Source organism: Chiloscyllium plagiosum, unplaced genomic scaffold (genome assembly GCF_037043375.1).
Source record: "Chiloscyllium plagiosum isolate Xiang-an unplaced genomic scaffold, Cpla_swu_hap1 HiC_scaffold_24, whole genome shotgun sequence".
NCBI lineage: Eukaryota > Metazoa > Chordata > Chondrichthyes > Orectolobiformes > Hemiscylliidae > Chiloscyllium > Chiloscyllium plagiosum.
Genome location: NW_028270162.1, coordinates 14,127,750 through 14,152,135, shown reverse-complemented (window position 1 = coordinate 14,152,135; position 24,386 = coordinate 14,127,750). Strand labels below are relative to the sequence as shown.

The following is a 24,386-nucleotide window of genomic DNA, read 5'->3' as shown; positions in this document are numbered from 1 at the left end:
ACTCACTGGAGGAGAAGATGCCATAAGTATCTCCATCCTTAATAAAGGGGGAACATAATACATTGGTGCAAAATATAAGGTTGAAGCATTTCCAGCAATATTCAGCCAGATGTGATGAGTAGATAAAATATCTGAAGGAGTGTCACTGGACCTGAAACATTGTCTACTTTCTCTCTGTGATGCTACCAGACCTGCTGAGCTTTATCTGCAATTTATGATTTTGTTTCTGATTTCCAGAATCTGGAATTCTTTGGCCAGTTTGATCAATTGCATGTGATAGCACAAAATGGCTGAAGGCACTAGTTTGCAAAGGCAATGGGCCTTGATAGTATTCCAGTAATGATACTGATGATGTGCTCTAAAACTTGCTTCACCACTAGCCAAGCTGTTCCAAAGCAGCTACAATACCAACACTTATCTGACAAGGTAGTTAATCAACCAGTTTTGTAGTGCATACAAATCAGGGCAAATCCAACCCAGCTGTTTACAGCCCCATCAGTCTTCTCGAGATCATCAGGAGAGTGATGGCAGGATAATCAGCAGTGCTATCCAGTAGCATCCTGCTCAGCAATAATCTGTTCACTGATGCTCAGTTTGGGCTTTACTGGGCCATTCAGCTCCTAACTTCATTTCAGCCATGGTTTAAATGTGGATAAAATAAATCTGAATGCCAGAGTTGAGGTGGAAGTTGACTGCCTTTGACATCAGGGCTGTATTTGATCAAGAATTATATCAAGAAGCCCTGGCAAAACTGGAGTGGGGGTGGGGGAGGTTGTGAGGAGAATTTTCTGCTCGCTGGAGTAAAATCTGGAGTAAAGAAAGATGGCTGTGATTGTTGGATGTCAGTCCTCTCAGCTCTATGATCTCTTCAGGGGTTCTTTGGGATATTGTTCTAGGTTGGACCAGCTTCACCACCTTCACCAATGACCTTCCGTCCATCATGAAACCAGAAGTGGGGGTATTTGTTAATAACAGCACAGAGTTCAGCAACATTTGTGACTCCTGTACTAATAATATCCAAATCTAACAAGACCTTGACAGTAATTAGGTTTGAGCTGATAAGTGCCAAGTAAATCTGGGTCCCACCAGTGCTGGGCATTAACTGTCTCCAACAAGAAATAATCTAACCGTCATGTGGCGGATTCAGCAATAGCAATGCCAGTATCATCATCCTGGGTGTTACCATTGACAGGAAACTGATCTGTACTAGCCATATTAAACTGATGCTTGAAGAGCATGTCTGAGTGCACAAATCCTGCAGTGATTAACTCATTTCCAGAATTCCCAAAGGCTGTCCACTATCTAAAAGGCATAGGTCAGGCATGTGATGGAGTATTCTCCGTTTGTATGGATAAGTGCAGCTTCAGCAACACTCAAGAAGCTTGATACCTGAAGCAGTTTGCTTGACAGACAGAAGTTGCACATTTAGTCCCTTCACCACAGGTGCACAGTAGTAGCAGTTTGTACCATCCACAAAATGCACTGCAGAAATTCATTGAAGTTCTTTCGACCACACCTTACAGATCCATGACTGCCATTTAGAAGTAAAAAGCAGCATTTACATGGGAATTCCAACACATACACCACAAAAAAGCAGCTCACCACCACCTTCTCGAGGGCTGGTAAGGATGGGCAAAAATGATCCAATCGGCAGTGCCCACATCCCATGAATTCATTTAAAAAATGTTGGAGGATCTTTACTGATTTTTTTTTTAATTTGTGTCTCTTATGACCAAGTTTAGCACCTGCTATTCTATCAATTTTTTTTCGCATACTTCGAGATTATATGTTTGTATGCACAAATAGAAGTTGAAATGGGAAATGAGATTTGTAATTTACAATATGTCTCATGGCTTTATAGTGTGACATTTATTCTCGTCATTTTACAGGGGCAGAGTAATAATTCTGATTGGACGAACCTCACTGGTGTCGGGCAATGTTCAGCATCTAAATGAATAGCAATGTGCTATTATGTCGCACAAACCTAAATGTCTGATTTGTTCCCTTTTAATGTATTGAATTTGATGATACCATCCGAGGCAATAATTAGTTGATATCGCTGTCCTCTGCTTCTGGGATTGGATGTGATTTAATGAGGGCATTTTAGAGATGTCAACAGACATTCACGTGTTTAGGCTTATACCTGTAGAATGACCACATTGCCCAGTTTACTTTTGATAGCATTTACAAGCAACAGTTAGTGCCTTTTGGAGCAGAACTTGACATGGGACATAAGTCAGAAGCCTCAAGAAAGAAAGTATTTAGATTACTGGCTCCATGCTTGTTGGTTACCCAAGTTGATGGCTGCATCCTTTCTAATTTTCACTAGAAAGAAAATTATGTATTTAAATAACTAATGGAGGAACATTTATTGTGAAAACCGAATTCTTTTTTATTTAATCAACCACAGGCTTTTTTACAATCTCATATACTTTATTCTCTTCTATGCATGCTTTTCCATTTGTAACAAGTGTGAGTATGTGTATGTGCTTGTTGAATTAAATATCAATAGTGTATGTGACCATGAGGGCTCTGACAATGAAATGATCAGAACTTTTCACTAGAGCTGCGAACTGCTTGAGCTACCAGATAGTAGATTTAACAAACATATCCAGGTAGCTGTAAATTCTGTATGGAATGTTTTCATGTAAACTAATATGCCAAATATTCTGTTAATTCTTCAGTCTCCATTGTGTACAAGTCAATCTAAAAATTGTTCAGCCATTCTTTTGTTTGCCAGTTTGCTCCTGAAACTCTGTCCACAAGCTGTTAAATGCAATGTATCTCCTGAGCGGGATAGTGTATATCTCATAGTACTCATTTTTCTGTAGGTGTGTCCTGCTCTAAAGTAATTGCTCTTACTGAGGAGTATGCTAATATATTAAAGGCTGCCAAATGTAATTGCAATTCCAGAATATTTGCATGTGATGGAACAGTTGACAATTCATTTTGATGCTGGAAGTCTTGCCTCTCATGCATACCATTCCTGCTTCGAACAGTCTTGATCAATCGATTAAAACTTTGGCCATTCTCATACTACGTGAATCAAGCTTGTTTGCATTGCACTGTTTTATTTCAAGTTTCTAATTAAATTCCGTTCCTCTGCAGGATGCTGCTGCAAAGTGTTCCACTTCAAATGTTGCAACAGAAGTTGAAATTCTGAAGAAATTGGACCATGTAAGTTACAGAAAGTGTCTACTTTATTGTATTGAAATATTAATTTCTGATTGATAAATACTGTTAATTTTTTTTCTTAAAGCCTTGCATAATCAAAATTGAGGAGGTGTTTGATTTTGAAGACTCGTTCTACATTGTACTGGATTTGTAAGTGTTACACATTTTTTTGGGTCTTACTTCTGTGGAAATTGCATTTTTTTTTTATACAGAGGAACCTTGATTATCCGAACGAGATGGGCAGGCACTATTTCGTTTGGTAATTGATTATTCGGTTAATTGATTCCCTCTGGGGGTTGGAGTTTTTGTGAAGTCTGCTCCCCATTCAGGAGACAAGGCAAAATCACACTGTGCATGAGACCCTGCCCGGCCCCACCCCACCCCCACCTGACCCCAATCCCGTCCAACACTGCCACCGCTTGCCTCCAATCCCACACCACTGTCCGACCCCCGTTTGCGCCCATGCACCCCGCCTGACCACCACCACCCCCTCACCCCACCCACCCCTTTCAGGGCAGCCGGGCTGTACACCAACAGTAAGACTGCTCCTGCCTTTGTGGGGTAAGTCACCAAGTAGTGCACATGCATACGCGCGCACAACTTTTTGACAGGTTCCACCTCTGCCCTGTACAGGGAATCATTGAAGAGATTATCTGGGGAAGGGTGGTTTAGAGCTCACCTTTGGATAATCTGATATTCGGATAATTGATGTTTGGATAATCGAGGTTCCTCTGCTTGTCCTGTTTCTTTCTGTAATGATATTGGTTGAACTAAAATAATTTTAATGACGTTAACATTCCTTTGGTCTAAAATGTAATAAATTGACACAAATCTATAGATCATTTAAACAGGCATCTGGATTAAGCAAGTTAAACATAAGTTTAAAAGGAAATACTTGTGCACTGATCAATTCCATGCATGTACATGTGTGAAATAACTTCCATCTATCTTTATCTTTGGTGTAGTCGGAGAGGGATCAAAATTAAGATTTTTTTTTTTAAAAACGTAGTGGAGGTACAGGGGAGAAAACTAAATGGTGAACTTATTGAGTATTTCACTAACACTTTAACTGCTGGAATGATTTTTGTTTTCCTCTTCAGACTGTTGATAAAAGTCTGTTTTCTGCTAATGTTGATTGCCTCTCCCCAGGTAAACTTAGTTTAAAACTACATAAAAAAAGTAAGGAGGAGGCCATTCTGTCCTCGAGATTGCACCACCATTCAGTAAGACCATGGTTGATCTGACTATAATCTAAAATTCATCTATCCCTGACGACCTTCTTAAAGGACTTGGCTTCTGCCACCTTTTCAGAAAAAGAGTTTTAACAACTCAGCATTCTGAGAGAAAACAATTGCCTCATCTATGTTAAATTTGAGATCTCTAATTTTTAAACAGTGATTCCTAATTGTTGAAACATCCTCTCCACATTTACCCTGTGAAAACCTTGCATGATCTTGTACTTCAAAACAATCACAACTTGCATCCAGTCGAGTTCAGGAGAGTAAGCCCTGTCCAACCTTTCCTTATCAGACTGCCTCCCACTCCAAAGTGTTAGTTTGGTAAACTTTCTATGAACTGTTTACAATATATTTACATCCTTCCTAAATCAAGGCAACCAGTATTCTACATAATATTTCTAGATGTGGCTTCATTAGTACCCTGTATATCTGAATGATATCTCCCTCTTTTTGTGTTGAATTTCCCTTGCAATAAATTATAACATCCTAATAGCTTTCCTCATTATTTACTGTGGAGGGAGACTTCGTTTTAATTTTCTTTAAAACTTGTCTTCGCTTTAATATGTTTAAAATGTTCTCCCATTTAAAGTATCATTCCACTTTTAACATTCCTTAATTCCTGGTCATATCTATTTTCATTGTGTGTAAAGCATTGTGTATAAAGCATACACCTCCACTTGTGCTGCTAGAGCTGACACCACTGACCTTATGGGAGAAAGTGAGGACAGCAGACATTGGATATCAGAGTCGGGAGTGTGGTGCTGGAAAAGCACAGCAGGTCAGGCAGCATCTGAAGGGTAGGCGATTCCTGATGAAGGGCTTATGCCCGAAACATCGATTCTCCTTCTTCTCGGTGCTGCCTGACCTGCTGTGCTTTTCCAGCACCACATTCGATAACTGTTTGTGTCCTACAGTCAAAAAATTTTGTTTGTTTCAAAAATTTCTCTGCTTGGGTGCTGAAGTAAACTTCATTTTCAATCTTAGTTTTTAAAATTTCTGTTTCTATCTATACTAATGGAAGAACTGCGGTCAATTATTTATTTAAAATAATTTTCTACTTTACAGATAGAGGCACAGTGGTCGAGGAACTTGCACTCGGCCAGGACTGTAAATTTACTTTAAAGACTTCTCTATAAGAATGGAGCCTGCTTTCTTTTCACTGAAGTTTTCCTTGTTTTATTTTGCATGTTATTTCAACCAGGAATGTATAGTGCTGCACACGTCTGGTGCAATGTTTCAACTTTAACACTTGGCTGCTCTACATAAACTTTGTCCTCTGGAACTTGACTCTAATTTTAACATTAGTTGCTTTGGGAAAGCATGATTCACTGCAAGTTGTTTCACTTAAAGTTGCAATTTCCAGGAATGCAGCTCCAACTTTAACCAAGGGCACCTTGTTCCTGCATACTTCCCTTTTGTGATCCATACACTAGGACATCCAGATCCCTCTGCTTTGCAGAGCTCTGTATTCCTTTTCACTATTTAGGTAATAAGTTTATTTTAAATTTCTTAAAGTAATTAGTCAATTTCACTTTTGCATATTACACTCTATTTGCCAGTTCTTTGCCTACTCAAGCATCTGTTGGTTTTCTTCGCAGCTTACCTTTCTGCCTTACTTTGTGTCATCAGTAAATTTAGCAATCATACCCTTGGTCCCTTCATATAAGTTATATAAATTGTAAAGAGATGAGGTTCCAACACTAATCCCTGTGACGCAGCACACATGTATTTTGCCAACCGGAAAAAGACCTGATTGTGTCTACTGTTTGCTACCTTTTGGCAACCCAATGTTCCATCAATGCCTAGATTCTATCACCTAAAGCATGAACTTTTATTTTCTGAAATAACCTTTGACATGGCACTTTATCAAATACCTTCTAGAAACTTAGCTATTAATGAAAGAAGAGACATGGAAATAATTTGCCTTGTGTTAAGAGACGAGGTATATTTTGCAATAGGCTACCTTTTTAATAGAAAGATACTGATGTGTCCGAAATCACAAAGTATGGAATGGAGATGACTATTAGCATAAAATGTTATTCAGATGTATGATCAGTGCATTTTTATAGCTGCTGCTTTGAATTTTTTGACCAATTTCATTTTTCACTTAAAGGAAACGGGATTATAGCATGCTTGCTGCAAAATTTGTGTATTAAGCATTATATCTCCGTTGAACTTGCCAAATGATCCCGGTGTGATTATTCGTACACAAGAATAGTTATATCCGGTAGCTACAATTCAATTGAATCTGTGTCCTGATTAAAATATGGTTGCACACAATTGGATAATTTCTCATTTGCACCCTTTGTCATATGCTACAAATAATTTTATTTTGGTATGAATTGGAGATTATCTTGTAAAGCTAAATAAATTCTTTTTGAGAAATTTAATCCTTTTTTTAAAGGATGGAAGGTGGCGAGCTTTTTGATCGAGTAGTCCGCTCGAAAGGACTTAAAGAACAAACGACCAAACTGCTGTTCTATCAGATGCTTCTTGCAGTCCAAGTATGTAGCTACAATTTGTATTATATGTTGTGAGCAACAAATGTAACAAATTTCTATGCTGATGAACTAAAAGCAGCTAACTCTTTATTTTGGTTTAGAAACATGTCTGTTATCTCAACCGCTATTCCTATCCTGCTTTTCTAACTAATTACTTCTTCTCCGGAAGGTGTTAGTTCATGTTGGAATATTGTCATGAATTCCAGCTGCCCATTCACTTATCAAAAGAACAAGGAGCCTGGGACTACATAATCCTTTCCTCACGTCAGCCTTTTCTCAGAGTCGTTACATAATGATCAGATTTAGGAATGATCACTATTTTCTTTTGCTTACTCCATTTCTCTTCCTCTGCCCCCAACCCATCACCATCACCACCACCAGGACCACACAAAGAACAGACTTGCTCTTGTGTGATAGAATGCATGTATGATAGGATGGGTACTCCCCACATGGCCAAGCACCTTCAGCTCATCCCCACAATACAAAGGATGGGTGGATGCCAAACCAATCAGCCTGCCCATCATGGTAAATAAATACCTAAGGTTCAGTAAAGTATGTAAAAAAAAAAACTCACTTAAGCCTTTCACTGAGCCAGAGATGTGTCATAACATGTCTGAATGTATAGTTTCAAACCCATTCTGACCACCCCCACATCAGAGATTCTCTGGCAGCTCAAAAGAATGCAGCTTCCTCCAGAGAGATGATGGCCTCACTCTACTAATCTGGGTTGTTTGCAATATGTTGTGGCACAGACTTATTTTACATCTGTGACTTTCCTTCTGGAGTGAGGTGAGCTTTCTCTGGCCCTCTAAATTTCTGCCACTGATTTTTGTTGAGAAATCCACCAACATGAATATAATAGTTTCATGAGACACTTTTCAAATGAACATTCTCATTTGTTTCTTCTTTCCTTACTCTGCTGATAAGAAGACATCTTTCTCTTCATGTGTTGCTAAAATTTTTTACTACTTAATTCCATTGCAGTGCCTCGTTGTCTTGCCGCACATCAGATTTAGTAACCTGTTACTACTGGCTTAACTTTATCTGAATTTCAAGCTTGGATCTCAAAGTATTTTGAACTTGTGGAATATTAATCTAAATAATGTAGTTTTCCAAATTAGTTTGCCTCAGAATTTAAACAAGCAGACATGTTAATTTGTGTCAGAAATATGGACTGCAAAAATACCAAGTTTTTTTTTTTAAAGAGTGGTGAAGTATGCATGAATTTTAAAATACCTTTTAACAGTTAATGCCAAGGATTTACTGGGGAAAAAAATAATAGCATGTAAATGATGTGCAAATTGATTAGTAAATCTTGTAGAAAAGAAGCAGTAACTGAACTGTCATAAGTTGCTAGCCAATTTTTGTATGATTTTCTTATTAGCTTTGTGAAACAGCATCATTCACCTTAACCTTCTGGTGATATTTATGTAGTTGTTAAGTTTGGTAATTGTTCCATCAATTCACCACGTAGAATGGTAGAAGTTGATGCAAGTACTCATTTAACAATGATAACGACTGCCAAACCACTTCTTTTGCCCAGAAAATGAAAATTTAAAATGTGGAAAGAAATTGTCTAGAGGTTCTGAGTTGTTGAAATTTTAAAAGTATCAAATTTTAAAATCAGCTCGTGCTCTGTCTCTCTCTCTCTCTCTCTCTCTCTCTCTCTCTCTCTCTCTCTCTCTCTCTCTCTCTCTCTCTCTCTCTCTCTGTCTGTGACTCTCTCTCTGTCTCTTTAAATCTGATTTGTCACTGAATTTACCCTCAGATCTCCTTATTTATTTTTCACTCCTTTTAATATAATTGTTAGGGACACATTTGTTCTTTACTCACCAAAGACATTTCTATATATAGTGTTGCCTTTACTGCATTCAAAAGGATTTTCTTAGATTAACCCATGTTGGTGAATATAACATTTTTCATTTATTTAATGCTGAGAATAGAATTTCCTGAGCCTGCAGTTCTAGGAGAGAGAGTTGGAATAAGAAATATAAAAATATTATACCAGCAGGTAGAAACTAAATCAGGCTATGAATTGACTATCACAAGAATAGGACTAGTATTACATATCCTGCTTCCTTTACTGAACTTGGCTAATTGCATTAAGTAGAATTTGAACCAATGTTACATAGTTTGGTGTTACACTAGACATTGCTAAGACACAGGAAAATTTATCTGTTACTCTTTCTCCCAGAACTACAAAGGTAGTCCTGTCTGTCTTCCACCAACTACAATTTAACATTTTACTGGAACCTATTTTAAACCTGAGAATTGACTTAATTACATCTGACTTTTAATGTGTTTGTACATGTGGTTGTTGAGGCTTAAACTTATTCGCATCTCATCAGCCTCCTAACGAATGGTCACACTGGTGAACTTCATGTGGGAGCACGACTTTGCATTGTCAAAACGCTACCAAAAGTTCCGAGGGGCCTAAGAAAAAAGACTCAGAAGTCTCAAAAGGTGATAAATCTCTAGTTAAATATCTAGTATTTAGAATTGTGAATTTTTTAACTCTTATTTGTTTTTAAAAACTGTCACTTGTTTTGATTCTGTGTTTGACAGTTTCATGTAATTTTATGGTTATGTCAAGGATGAGAAAAGGCCATCAGAACTATATGCTGCCTCCCATTCTTTGACAATTTTAACTCCCATATTCCAACCCATGATTCATCCTCCCTGCAGCCATAACCTAAGAGAAGGAAATTAAACAAATCTCTAGGATATTCTACCATTCTTGCCAAAAGCCCAAGTAGTTCCAAATGTTTTATTTATTACTTACTGCATTTTCTCCCTTTCTGCATGCTTAAAGTAGTTCATTTATTATTACTTGAAAGTTGTCATCTTTGCCCTCACCGAAGCAATTCTCTATCACAGGTAATTTACCTTGTGGGAAAAGTAAAACTGCAAGATCAGTTAAATTTTCCTTGTTTCTGTCCCTCTGAAGACCCTTTCTTGCCTTTTTTTATTTGTTTATAGTACACTGATACAGTCATATATCAGTGCCATTTTCTGTTATTTACCTGAGCTGGAAAATTTAATCAACTTTGCTTCCAATTTTCACATTACTCTCCCACTTTAATGTCATCATCTCTGCCTGTTTGCTTCTCCTTCTCGATTTCTCTGTTTCTGAGCCGAGGCTGCAAACTTGAACATCTACCTCCATGTCCTATTTCCTGTAAAATTCCATTCTATTCTGATGATGCAGTCTTCCATACCAGTACTTCTGACATCTCTTCCCTTTACCTCTGCTAAGGATTTGCCTCTCCCCACAACTCAACTGATTTTCCACACTTCAGTCATCCTCCTTCCCAGACTATCATAGGGTTTCTTAGTGCTCACCTTACACACAGCTAGCCTTAATTTCAGTTGATCATCCTCTAGTTTTGCCACTGTTGCCATCACCTAATCCATCTTCTGCTCCCTTTCCCAAGACACCATTCTGTATCAACAACACCTGCTTTATTTCTATCTCTCTCCCTCCCTCCCCCTCTCTCTCTTCCTGTTTCATTAATTTTCCAACTTCTTCCTGCAGTGACCCTTCTGTCCTTGACATCCTTTGGTTTTCCATTCAAACTCAACATATGCTCAAATGACATTTCATCTTTTAGTTCAATGCTTTACAGCTTTCTGGAATCAGTTTTACTTTCAACAGTTTCTGCACGGATATTCTTTCCTTTTTGCTTTACAGGTTTCAATTTTATTGTTTTCTCTCTCTGGATGGAAACTGTTCATCATTCTGCCTTTCACATCTCTTTTCGAACAATTATTTGTTTCTTATATGTTGACCATTCATTTTGTCCTTGTCCCACCAACTTCTTTGTTTAATATCTGTAGATTGCTACTTTTTCATAAACCATTTCTGTTCATCTTTATCCACCATTTCTTCTTTTCACTCACTTAAAAAAAGTTATTAAATTTCTAACTTTTTCTCTGGTTCTGGTATAAAATCGTTGACCTTAAAACAACTTTTTCTCCACTGATGCCATCTGATCTAAGTATTTCCTGCATTTTCTGTTTCTATTCCAATTATTTGTTTGACCTTTTAATTAACTCTGGTGTGAGCTGGCAAAAACTGCAGTTTAAGAAAGAATAATTGCTCTTTGAGATTTGGCCCACTGGCTCTTTGCAGGGCAGCAGGAAAAGGGCAATAAATGTGGCTTTGCTGTTGTTACTCCTCTCTTGAGAATATTTTAAAATTTAGGTGATATTGTTAGAGGTTGCAAGGCCAGAAGGGTTTACTTTTTTAGCCACAGATCAAAGAACTAGGAAGATAGGAAATCAGTGTGTTGAGTTGGAGAGGAGAGAGCAAGTGAATGCATTGTATCTTGTCTTGTAGGAAGCTTGAAACAAGACATTTAAAATCTGAAGCTCCATTTTCCTTGTCACTGCAGCAGACTCGATTGTTGTTAGTTCAATGTACAGTGATGCATTAGTGATTAATCTGGAATTCTGGATATTTATGTATGTCCATAGATTCTAAATCTCACAGGGATAATATGGCATAACAAAATATAATTTAGTTTAAAATTCAAAAGATCAGAGGACATTAAATTTTCAATCTAATTACAGTACCTTCATGAAAATAACATCACCCACCGAGATCTCAAACCAGAGAATGTACTGCTTGCGAACAATGAAGAGAACTGCCTCATTAAGGTAAGGATTATGATGCAGTTTGATGCCATCTACTGGTAAAACCGAAATAGTATTGAGAGTGTACCAAATGTAGTGGCAGTAAAACGATGCATTGAACATCAGCCACTGTTGCATTTCATCTACGTGGTATACGGACTATTTTACCCAGTTATCTTATTTCTGCATGAAATTTCGTTTGTAACATTCTGTAGCTGCACTGATTCTGATTTATGACTGTTTCTATATACTGGTATTTAAAATGACTTCACCCCATAACAATTTGCACCCTTGATATTAGGCAACATTCCAAAACTTCTGTTTATTGAAGACTTCCACCTTTGTTTTCTTTATCTTCTCATTGTGATAAGCTGGTTGATATCAACTGTTACTTGACCAAATGGCAATTTTTGTTACCATCTTCCTTTCTGGCTCTTAATTTTTAAATCTCATCCTCCTTGTGGATCTTGTTGTGCACCTGGTTTTAAATTACACAACACTGGCGGACCACAGCAAATCCTCACGGGAATGCAATGATCATGACTCAGACCAGACTAAATTTCCCTAGTTTACATTTTCCTATCACTAGCAGCCGTCCAGGTATAAGACCAGGGAACGTTGAACAGTTGGGAGGAGAACTGCCATGCCACCAGCAGATAGAGATTGCCTGAAAAATAGCTTTTAAAGATACCTTTATCGATTAGTGTCCTGTGAAGCATAATCCCTAAGAAGAAGAAAAAAAGACACTGGGAGATCCAAATAGAAGATTCGACAGCTGGCTGGGTTTGAAAACTTGAATTTTTGATAAATCTTAATCAGAGGTTATTATCAGACTAGTATTATAGAAGGGAAGATAGGTTAGAGGAAGGAGTTATAAATAGTTATTAGTTCATTATCTTTTAAGAAATAAAATTACTTTAAATAGTTCTTGGCCTCTTGAATTTTCACAGATTACTGCATGGGATAAATCTTTTCTGTGTTGCTGGTGTAAATTAAACAGGAGGGTTTACCCTGTGTTGTAACAATTGCCATTTCAGGACTAGTTTTATTTTCCAGATTTATTAATTTTCTTTTGAACTCCACCTTGCTTGGTGGAATTTGAACTGATTCCCCACTAGTCCAATGGTAAATGCATGGTGTTGTTGTTGCGTCTCCTTGGCCTACTATCCGCAGAGAAACAGCAATACGAATAGGTTAATCTGACCAAACTTGAATCCGATGTATTTCTAGTATTGCGTGCAGCAGTATGTGGGGTGAGTGGTGGTGTCCCTACCCCTAGACCAGGAGGCCTAGGTTCAAGTCCTGCCTGCTCCAGGGGTGTGTCATAATGTCGCTGAACAGTTTGATTACAAAAATAGGTTTAAATAAATAAAGAAGTTATCCTAATCATTTATATTAATTGAACTTTCCCTCTGCGCAGTTATCTCAAAAAAATTACCATTTAAATTTGCCTTGCTCCTTTACTCTTCAGTTGCTTGCAGATGTTGTGGCAAAGCCAGCATTTGTTGCCCACCCTTCACACATTCATATAATGGATGTTGAACCATGTTAAATGCTGTGTAAATTGTGAAAACTGCTGTGAAATCCATGCAAACTGTATTTAGTAATTGCTCCATTCTCCTTCATATAACAGAGAACATGGCAGTGCTTAACTGGAATCCTTCAATACATAACAAAGACTTGTCTCTTTAAAAAGCTAAATTTAATCTTTTCGAACACTATTTTTATTCTTTCTAAGATTACTGATTTTGGTCTGTCAAAGATCTTGGGAGAAACATCCCTGATGAAAACATTATGTGGAACACCCACCTATCTAGCTCCAGAGGTGTTGCTGGGTGCTGGAGCAGGAGGGTACTCCAAAGCGGTGGATTGCTGGAGCCTAGGAGTTATACTTTTCATATGGTAAGTCATTTGCTTTGCATGAATTTCATCTGATCAAGTGTTGGTTTTCGGATAGAAATTTTTTTGTACAGTGATCTAGTAAACTGAAGCACAATTAATTGCAATTTTCACTTTGTTTGAAGTGAACTGTTAGTTTGTAAACACTTGTGTGTTTGTAGTGACTTGATGGCATGTAGGACTTGCTTTGAAAAGCAGATGGCCAGTCTGTTTTTCTCTTTATAGTTGCTGCCAGACTTGTTGACTTGCTCCAGCATGGTTTTGTTTCAAATTTCCAGCATCTCCAGTTATTTGTCTTACTAGAATGCATCCACTATGGATCAAATCTTTTCTTTGTGGGCCAGTTAAAGTTATTGCTTCTTAAGAATATAGGAAGGTATAGCATCTGAAGGTAGGCTGCAATGTTTTTTTTTCTTGCCCATTTAAAAAAAAATCATTAAAAGACTGGCAACATGTGGTTTTGAACTGTGTGCAAATCAGAAGCTGGCATTGAGAATTTCATGTATTGCAATGTATGAACTGGAAGGCATAGGCTGAGTGGACTAGTGGGTCTTTTTCTGTGCACTCTTAACTGTACTTTCATATGTTTAGACATTCTTTGTGTTGTTTGTACTCTGTAGAAGTTCAAATAGGTAATTCTTCCTCTATGAAAAATATCAGCCGGAAAGTGTCTTAAAGTATATGTGGAGTTAATCTGTGTTTGAAATTAATGTAATATTAACTTGCTTAAACTTCAGAATGATTTATTAAGTTTTGAAAAGGACACAGTTCATCTATATTGATTCTTATGGCTTCTGAACAGATTTGTTTTATTAAATGGAGGGTGAACATAAGTTGTACAATTTGTTTTGACTTCTGTTTAAAATGCAGCTGCTATTTGGTAAGTGAGAAAGGAGGGCATGACCCTCCTCAGTAGATCATGAAAATTGGTGAATACTAAAGACCTCAAAAAGGTTTGGTCTTGCACTTGAGGCAACATTAATCCATATGCACAAAGACCAGATACTTAGCGATAATATAATGTTTCATAGGATGAATTTTTTTTGTCTTATTGCATATTTCAATCCAACAAAAGGAGCTTGGCATCCATGTCTTGTACAAAGTATTATTTTGGAAGAATATCTTGTGAGCAATTGGCAAAGTGAATAACCAAGTCCCTCTATAGTTACTAGAATGGAGACTGCATTTTGTTTTTCAGCTTGGGTGGGTATCCACCATTTAGTGATCAAATCAAAGACATGAATTTGAGGGATCAAATCATAAATGGACATTACAAGTTCATCCCGCAGTGCTGGGCAAATGTCTCTGAAGCAGGTAAGTGTAATTTGTAATTAAGGGAAAGGATTGAGTGAAATGTGATCAGCATTCAAAGCATTAAAACTTTATTAAGTCATCCTCTCTCTCTTTTTTCCCCCCCCCCCTCCCCATCTCTCTCTCTCTCTCTCTCTCTCTCTCTCTCTCTCTCTCTCTCTCTCTCTCTCTTCCCCCCCACCCCCTCCACCGCCAAATGTCTCCTCCTCCACTCACACCACCAACTTGTTTTTTTGTTTTTGCTATCTATGAACATTGGAATTCTTTAATGTTCAATTCAGTATTGACACTTGTGGAGAGTATTTGGGCAACATAGTTGCTATATAGAGGGATTACCAGTTTCTTTAAAGACAAAATGTAAGAAAGCAGAGAAAACTAAATTTAATAAAGATATTGATAATTTTTAGTAGCAAGATTTGAATGAAAGACACCAAATATTTAATGCTCATTCCCAACCTAAATTAAAGCTATGTTCCTTTATAGCTGAACAGATGGTTGGAAGCTGAGAATTTAAAAAAAGTAAAAAATTTGCACGAGGAATTAATTGGTAATGTTATCCTGCCTTTAAATGGCAACTTTATTTGTATGACTTTCTTCTGTACACAATAAATTTCCACCCTTATTTCTGCTTAGCAAAGGACTTGGTGAAGCAGCTGCTTAACGTGGACCCAAATAAAAGATTCACAACAAAAGAAGCTCTTAATCACTCTTGGATGCAGGTAGAGATGTCCTTTAAAATTATTGAAGCGTAGACACCAGCTGTTGTCTTGTAGTATTGCTCATAGCTGGTCGCTATAATCGTCATAACCCACTTGGGAAGGTGTGCTGATACGCAAACCCCACTATCAACTGGGGTGACCACAAGTTAATCAAACTACTCAAATCATGGATGATAATTAACTTATTAATTTAAATTTAATTAAAATTATTGAATGGTGGATCAGGCTTGAAAGGTCACACGAACTATTGCTGCTTTTGTTTCTTGGGTAGGCTTGGACGTTACCAAAAAAAAACTAAGTGAACAGACTAATGCATGTTATGGAGATAAGGATTAGAAATACTAGGAAATACATTTGTTTGATTTCTTTGCAATTTCAGAAAAGTTTAATTGTCTGTAGTTATTCTCTCAAATTCTGGAATTTTATACACCAGGCTATTCGGTGCATTTTGCCTCTGCCAGCTCTCCAAGACCCAACCATAAACCTTGTAATTTATCTAGATACATATACTTTTCCAAATACTCTGTTTGTATTTTGAATTTTTAAAATTCTATTCCATTAACTTTATATCTGGTGAATCATATTCTAACCACTACAGTGTCACCGAAGAGAGAAAAAGTTGCTGACCCTTTCCCTTTAAAATTATACCTGTTTAGCTTATACCAGACATAACCAGTCAAATTGTTTTATTTGCAGTCAGTGTTTAGAATTTTCAAGTTGCCTTCTGAATTTCCCAGCACTTACAAAGAAACCTCAGCTTTTTTGTATTAATCATAGTCAAAAACCTGGGTTTAAAGTAAGACTTTGAGACTAGATGGTGCTTTAACAGAGAAAGTGAGGACTGGAAGCAGACTTGAAAAGTGTGGCGCTGGAAAAGCAGAGATGAAGAGCTTATGCCAGAAACACCGATTCTCCTGCTCCTGACCTGTTGTACTTTTCTAGTGCCACACTTTTCAACACTGTTCTAATAGTCTAATCAATAATTCAAAGCAGTTTAATGTTGTCACTGCTTTCATCATCTCTGCTTGTGTTGTGTACAATCTGGTATCACATTTTTTTAAGACTGGCTTTATCACTTTGTCCTTGCACTTGAATTCACTTCTGCTTCTAAGATGCGTTGAAGCACACCTTTGAATATTAAATTTCACTTGACTGCTATCTCTCCAATCTGTTAATCTGTTCTCTCTACATATTATGGCAGTACTTTTAAAAAATCAATACATACACAAGATTCTGTGCATTTCATTTTATCAATATTTTTAGTACCTTTAAAAACTCTTTATTTTCTATTTATCAGAAAGACCTGGATTTAGCTAATTATTCACAACGTGGAGTAATTTTGTCCTATTTCATCTCCTCAAAATGAAAGGTTGCCTAGTCTGTAACTAACGCAGTTTATTTATTTGCACTGCTATTTCTCCAGTGCTTTGGTATAACATCCATATTCAAAAATCATTTGAAAGACTGGTCAGAGCCTTCGATATTATCTTGCCCCTGGGCTTTCCTCTGTGTTCTGGGATACATGCCAACATCTTTGAGATTTGGGTGAGGAACAGGGGTGTGTGTTGAATGACCGCCTCCTTTGTTGTAAATCCTTCCCACCTACACAAATGACGGTCAGTGACAACAGGAAAGTCAGTTATATGATGAAAGGTCAGTTATATGATGAAAGGAATATTAGGGCTTCTACCAATGCTCTCTATAGTTTCAAGTTACAACTTGTAAGTTATCACAGCAGCTTGAACTTAGAGGCAGGGTGGGGACCCAATTGGCTCTACTTTAAACCCAGGTTTTTGACTATGATCAGGACCTTGTTATGGTTGGAATGGGTTCAGGATTTTCCTTGGGTAATGCATCTTTTTTAAGTCTTGTTTTAATTTAAATTTCTTCATCAAAGGCAGTTTCAACTTTTAATTGCTTAGTTACTTTATAGAATTGTACATAGCTGGTATCATTCGATAGAAACTATTAATTTTTATCATGCTGAATTATGCTTCAAACAAGGATGAAGATATGAAGAAAAAAGCGAAACAGCTGATGGATGCCCGGACGGAATTAATGTTGCCCCTAAGCACAACTGATCAGGTAAGCAAAGCCAACTCTTGCAGCTATAATTCCATTCTCAACAGTGCTCGCTTTTGCTGTTAGCACAACTTTATTTATTCTTAATGCAGTGGGTGTTTGAAATACAAGAGGCTCACATGATTTTTGCCTTCAGGAATAAACATAATCTTCCATGAAATGAAACTTTTTAATACATGAGTCAGATCGGATTTGAAGTGCTGCATTCAGGTTTGGTCACCTTTGTGGTGAAAAGCATGTATGTGCAATAGTGGATCAAATTGTAGACCAGCTGAGACATTAAGGTTGATTGTTCTTTGTTTTACACAAAATAAACATGGGGTTTAAATATGAAATGAGATTCTTTGTTTGTCCACCTCCCCAATGTCCAGCAGTACCACTATCCAAATTCCATATAACAGAGCAAGCACACATGAACTGAATGGAGAATGCTGTAAATCAGCTGTGTAGGAAAGAGATGGTTTTGTTTTTACAGTAAGTCAACAGGGAAATGGAGGAGACAAGACCTTGCAGATGGACATCATCTCTGAAAGTAGGATAATTGTTGAATTTGTCGATGTTCCCCAAGGTCCTGTGAAGCTTTGCAGCTGTAGGCTAACAGTTGGTTTTGTTAGATATTATAACGTTTTATTGTAATATTAAAGTACACTGTAAGTGTTGATGGACTCCACATGATGTAACATACCTAAATTATGGGATCCCCTCTAATCTCTGCTGTGCTTTTATGGCATAAATTGTTGGTTTAAATTTATGGCACATGTTTTGGCAGCTGCTATGGATCTAAATCTGTGATTTGCATCTCTTCGGAACCCTTCTTGCCTTTCGAATTTTCCCATTGCCTGTTTGAATGCTTTGCCTCTTTCACTTCATACTGAAACTTTCATCACTTGTCTGCTTTCCATACTCTGTTGCTAGTTCATAGAATTATACAGTTAGAGAAGACACCATTCAATCCATTATGTTTTTAAAAAACATTGATTTAATTTGCTGTGCTTTCCTTGTTTTTTCCTCTCGTACATATATTCAGTTATCTTTTGCAAGCTACTATCTAGTCTGCTTTCAACTGTGCCTTCCAGATTATCATAGGGTATTTTTAAAACAAATCCATCCATCTACTTTGCATACTGCTGAATGTCACACTGGTGCTAAGTTTACTGCTAAACGACATGACCAATCTGTTTTTTAAACCTTTCACGCTGTTCTGGTTCTTTTGCTGAGCTTGAGTCCCTCTTTCAGTAAACTCACAGCTAACCTAAATGTATCCTATATCATTCTCCTAAAGCTTATGAGTAGCAACACAGTGACATCTAACTTCTGAAGATTGGAATTTTCATTAGACAGAGGAGCTTAGGTATTCTAGTGTATGAGTCATGTAAAGTTAATATGCACTCCCTTATAGGTCTGCCTTGCAGCACATGGACTGTGGCCATTCAAGAAGGCAGCTTAACCACCACCGTCTTAAGGGCAACTAGTGTGCACAGAAGTTCAGAGGGTGTTTACTAGATTGATTCCTGGAATAAGTGGGTTGTCCTGTTGTGAAAGGTTGGACATGTTGGGCTTGTTGCCACAGCACTTTAGAATGATGATTGCAACTTGAGTGAAGTGTTCAAGGTTCTGCATGGTCTTGACAGGTTGGATGTAGAAGGGATGTGGGTGTTACTCCAGAACCAGAGGACACTTATTAAATTGGAGATTGCCATTTTAAGATAGAGACAAGAATTGTTTTTCTGAAGCTTGAGAGAATTTGGAACACTGCCTCCAAAAGTGGTGGAGGCAGGTTCACGTCTCAAAGGTGGATTAATCCCCTTCCCAAACAAATATCTAATGTCGCCTAGCCAGGGGACGAAACGTTTGCAACAAAAACTTCCAGCTCGGCGAACAGAACCACAACAACGAGCACCCGAGCTACAAATCTTCGCACAAACTTTGAAAATATCTAATGGTCTGTAGAAAGGTCACTGGACCCGAAACATTACCTCTGCTTTCTCTTCATAGATGCTGCCACACCTGCTGATTTTCTCCAACAATTTCTGTTTTTTGTTTCATGTATCTAAGGTTACTGGGGTAGATGGAAATGTGGAATTGAAGCACAAACAGTTCAGTGGTGATCATCTTGAAAAACTGAACAGATTCAAAGGGCTAAATAGTCTATTTCTTCCCTTTTGTATTGTCGTATGAAGAATCTATTAAATTGTTAGCATGTCTTATCTCTGTACTACATAAATTCATGCTGCCTGAAAATTAAAGGAACAGACTAGCATTAGAAATTTTCCCCTGTCATTAATCCAAATGTGCGTCAGAAATCATTCCGAGTGCTTTTTGTCAGTTGTTAGAAACGAAAATTGCTTCTCAATAATCGCTCTAGACAAATTCAGGAAAACAAAGTTTTATTAGCAAGTCTGCAGAGTTGGGCACCCTTCTGAGAAAAAGGCGCGCCAGGCTAACAATGTTTCTGATTAAATACAGTACAAGTCCCTCCCCTCTATAGCTCTAAAGAGTCACGAGGTTCACATTCTCACAAAGTCTGCAACAGTTTCCCAAGTTGTTTTTCTACCCTGTAGTCTTATCAGTCAAGGACTTATTCTTCTCTGTCAGAGTTAGTGGTCTTATCAATCAAGGACTTGTTTTTCTACTCTGTAGCAGCAGATGTCTCGTCCTTTATTATAGAGAAGCATGTTTTACCCTACCCCCACGGCTCTATTCCCCTTAGACTCTGAGGTCATGCACATCTTAACTATTTGTACCGAAATCGTCTCTCACAATTCCACCCTTTCTGTTTTTAAGATGTGCATGACAAAGATAAGCCTCCTCCCATCAGGTGCCCGGGAAATCCTTGGTCTTTCGCAGCAACAGCACCTTAAGTTCCTGCGTTCCATGTTGGGGTACCGCCACTGCCTGGAGTTGGGAAATATATTTCTGGATTAAAGATTGAACACAGGGGATCAGGCAGGGTAAGATGAGTAGAAGCATTACGCCCCCCCAGCCACCAGTAACGCCGTGCGCCACCAACTACCACCTAGGAGACCATCCCACCATCCGATGCCACCAAGAGGGCGCCAGGATTGAACCGGCACATGGGCCAGTTTCCGAATTTCATCGGAAATCTTCAAAACCGCTTTACCATTATCGTCAATTTTCAGACAGCAGTTAGTCAGGTTAAACTTCCCGCACACGCACCCTTCCGAGGCCAACGGATAATCCAAGGCAAGCCGGTTTTGGTATATAGCAGCCCTCATCTGATCCTGCTGCTTAGCCAGCAACTCCAGGGCCAGGGCGGTCTGATTAGTAATGACCTCTACGACTGCTTGGAGCCTGATAATTCGGTTTAACATATAGATAGGAGTACGGTATCCCCATGATCCATCCTGTGCCCACGTAGCAGGCCCGTAGTATTCAATAGGGAGTCAAAGAGTTTAACTCCCAAATCATCGCCTTCCTCCCGGGGTAATAGGAAGAATTCAGGTCTTATTAGACCCAGGAAGCATACTCCAGCCCATCCCATGGGCAGTTTGGAATATGCCTGATTACCGTATATCCAAAATAGGCCATCAGGAGCAGGCCCTCCCTGCCTCACAACGTCATCCCACAACTCCGTTACCCCAGGGACGCCCTCATAAGGACCAGGACCACTGCAATTCCAGTATTCGGATTGTTGGCCCCGTGGCAGAGTCTGGACAGGATTATTCCAGCATTGATTCCCCTGACAACCACCGCTCCACACTCTTTTCATGCCATCGGAAGGGTCAGCACTTAGCTCGTAAGAGGAGGAATCAGAACGTAACCGAATGCAATTTTGATGATCTCGGTTTGCAATGTACCTAGCAATATTCTCAGGCCACCATACTTGTGTGGTGGCATTCAATACACTCTGACAGGGACTAATTCCTACCTCCACGGTCCCCTTGCCTTCAACACATAACTGGCCCTCAGGGCTATTTGTCAGTCTCCACCCCTGGCTTTTCCTTTCGTTGACATGTGTCCAATTGTATTGAAGCAATTCCCATATGTCTAAGCTTTGCCCAGTCCACGGCCATTGTTCTGACATATGTGGCCCCCCACAAACCCAGCAATTGCTAACATTTAAAACAGTGGCAATCCTAGAGGTGAGATCTATAAACAGGTTTTGTGTTACATCAGGGAGCTCAATCTCCTCTTCTACCTCTTTGTATATAGATGGCACTTTAGAGACAACGACCGTTCTCTGACGGTCGTGCTCTTTCTCTAACTCCCGTTCAGTGTTCTGAACTCTGGTCTCCTTGACTCTGTCAACCTGCTCTCTGAGCAACACGGAGGGTAGGCCCCACTGCCCATCTTTGTTAACACACACCCAGCGGTCATTTTTAGGGCACCCACGGACTTTGCCACCGTACCCTTTATTATACACTTGATAATAGGGTTTTCCATCCTCCCAACATTCTTGCCGTGCATTCACATCGTAACACCGATCGTTCACATGGGAGTGAGACACAAATGATCCCGAGTAGATCTGACTCCCAAGTCTCACCGTAGTCCGACATTTGTCACATCTCCCCTCGCCCTCCCCCACATAACAGGAGTAAACCAATCAATATCCCCACCAATACAGTCCAGGTAGAGTTCATTGTCGCTGTCTTTTCAGCTTTACCACCAATGGCTTGTCCCCTGGCCCGCATGTCTCTCCTTCTGGCGGAACAGGCCCCTTTATCCTCGATGCGTGGGCCCACCCTTTTTCTTTCGTCCGAACAGCGGCTTCAGTTGTTAACAGGACCAGGAACGGTCCTTCCCACTGTGGCTGGAGCTTTTCGGCCCTCCAGATCTTTACAAGTACCCAATCTCCGGGCTCCACCTTATGTAAGAGGAAGTCGAGCGGCGGAGTTTGAGCCAGGAGACCCTTCCTCCGGAGTTCTGCAAAAGAACGGGATAAGGCCAGTAAATAGTCTCTGACAAATACATCTCCCCCTTGTAGAGTGGGACACCCATCAACCTTACTCCAATATGGTAATCCAAACAGCATCTCATAGGGGGAGACCCCGATATCCCAGCGAGGTGCTGTACGTATCCTCAATAGGGCAATGGGAAGGCACTTTGGCCATGGTAACTTAGTTTCTAACATCAGCTTAGTCAATTGGGTCTTGAGCGTGCCATTCATTCTCTCAACTCGACCCGAGCTCTAAGGATGCCAGGGTGCATGGAATTTCCATTGGATACCCAGGGCAGTACAGATCAAATGGTGTAGCCTAGAAACAAAATGTGTCCCGCAGTCTGAGTCGATAGATTCCATTATGCCATATCTCGGGATTATGTTCTCTAACAATAGTCGGGCCACGGTTGGTGCATCGGCATTGGCGGTTGGGAAAGCCTCTACCCAGTGAGTGAAATGGTCTACTATTACTCGCAGATACTTCCATCTCTGTACTGGGGGTAATTCTGTAAAGTCAATTTGGATCCTCTGGAATGGCCTAATTGCGAGGGGCTGACCACCAGCTGGCATAGAACGCTTGGCTTTCTTAATTCGCTGGCAAGTGGGGCATCCGACTATTTCTTGTTGGGCTAACGTGTATATCCCCCTACATACATAGTCTCTCAGGATCGTGTCACACATGGCTTGCACCCCCCAGTGGGTCTGATGGTGTAATCGGTGCAGAATACTCCGGGTGATCTGTTTGTTTAGTACTTGTCTCCCATCAGGAACCGTCCACTTCCTGTTAGTTTCTAGCCGGGCACCCAATTGATCCATTTTATCAATCTCCCCCTGGGTGAAGACGGGTTGTTTAGCGAGCCCTGCCCTCAACGGTATTAATGTTAATAATTGGACGGATTTTTCGACCGCTGCCCGCTTGTAGAGGGGGCACTCTCGCTTAAAATGTCCCTCTTCATTACAGTAGTAACATCTGAGTATCCTCCTCGTTTCCCTGTCACGGCCTCGAGTTCCTCCACCCTTCCTTTGTTCCGGCCCCGGTCCTCTTTTCCTCTGCTCTTGCCACGACTCTCCCCTTTCCGGTTCCTGCCACGGCTCCCCCTTTTCCCTCCTTCCAGCTGTCACTTGTTGCACCGTCTGCATCATTATCTTTGTCGCCTTCTTTTGCTTCTCATCGTCCCTTCTCACAAACACCTTTTGCGCCTCCCGTTGTAGTTCACTCAGAGGTTTACTATCCCAATCATCCATTTTCTCTAACTTCTTTCGTATGTCCGGCCAGGCTTTTGACACAAACTCTACCCGTATGAGTTGCTGTCCCACTTCAGTCTCAGGGTCCACCCCAGCGAACTGCTGCAAGTTCTTCCTAATCCTGTCTAGGAAGTCTGTAGGGGTTTCTTCCGGGTTTTGATGATTCCCAAAGGCCTTGGTAAAATTGTGCCCCTTCGGGGCTGCCTGCCTTATTCCTTTTATCCAATATTCCCGCATATCCCTCATGTTGCGTCTTCCTTCTTCCGTTTGCTTATCCCACTCGGGGTCGGTGAGGGGAAATTTCTGCTCCCCTCCTGCTCCTCCCTCTCTCTCCCAGACCAACAGTGCAGCTTGACGTATCATCTGTCGCTCCTGGCTAGAGAACAATGTTCCCATGATGGAATACATCTCATCCCACGTATTTGGCCCCAGGAACTGATCTAATTGTTCAGCCAGGCCCATGGGGTCCTCCAGTAGGCCCTTCATCTCCCTCTTGTAATTCCGTACTTCAGTACTCGTTAAGGGGACGTTCACATATCCCGTCCCTCCTTCCGCGCCTCCCATGGGCACTTCCCGGAGTGGATTCATTCTTGCAATCGGGACAGAGTTCCGTCTGTGACTCTTTTCAGCTTGAGATCTAGTCTGTACTCCTGAGGCACCTGGTGGTTCCTCCCCGCTTTCT

General features: G+C 39.7%; 1 protein-coding gene across 2 annotated transcripts in view; it reads left to right on the top strand.

Annotated features, from left to right (window-relative positions):
- The window catches only part of chek2 (checkpoint kinase 2), a 43,298-nt gene that overhangs the window by 13,348 nt on the left and 5,564 nt on the right, over positions 1 to 24,386 (top strand). The window contains exons 6-13 of one of the 2 annotated variants that reach the window (XM_087999909.1): positions 3,109 to 3,177; positions 3,260 to 3,324; positions 6,817 to 6,916; positions 11,486 to 11,572; positions 13,311 to 13,450; positions 14,646 to 14,761; positions 15,392 to 15,477; positions 17,482 to 17,562. In XM_087999909.1, coding sequence (XP_087856035.1) covers positions 3,109 to 3,177; positions 3,260 to 3,324; positions 6,817 to 6,916; positions 11,486 to 11,572; positions 13,311 to 13,450; positions 14,646 to 14,761; positions 15,392 to 15,477; positions 17,482 to 17,562 — 744 coding nt within the window. Of the gene's footprint in view, positions 1 to 3,108; positions 3,178 to 3,259; positions 3,325 to 6,816; positions 6,917 to 11,485; positions 11,573 to 13,286; positions 13,451 to 14,645; positions 14,762 to 15,391; positions 15,478 to 17,481; positions 17,563 to 24,386 lie in introns of both variants that reach the window. The other variant, XM_043715463.2, reaches the window with a different exon arrangement.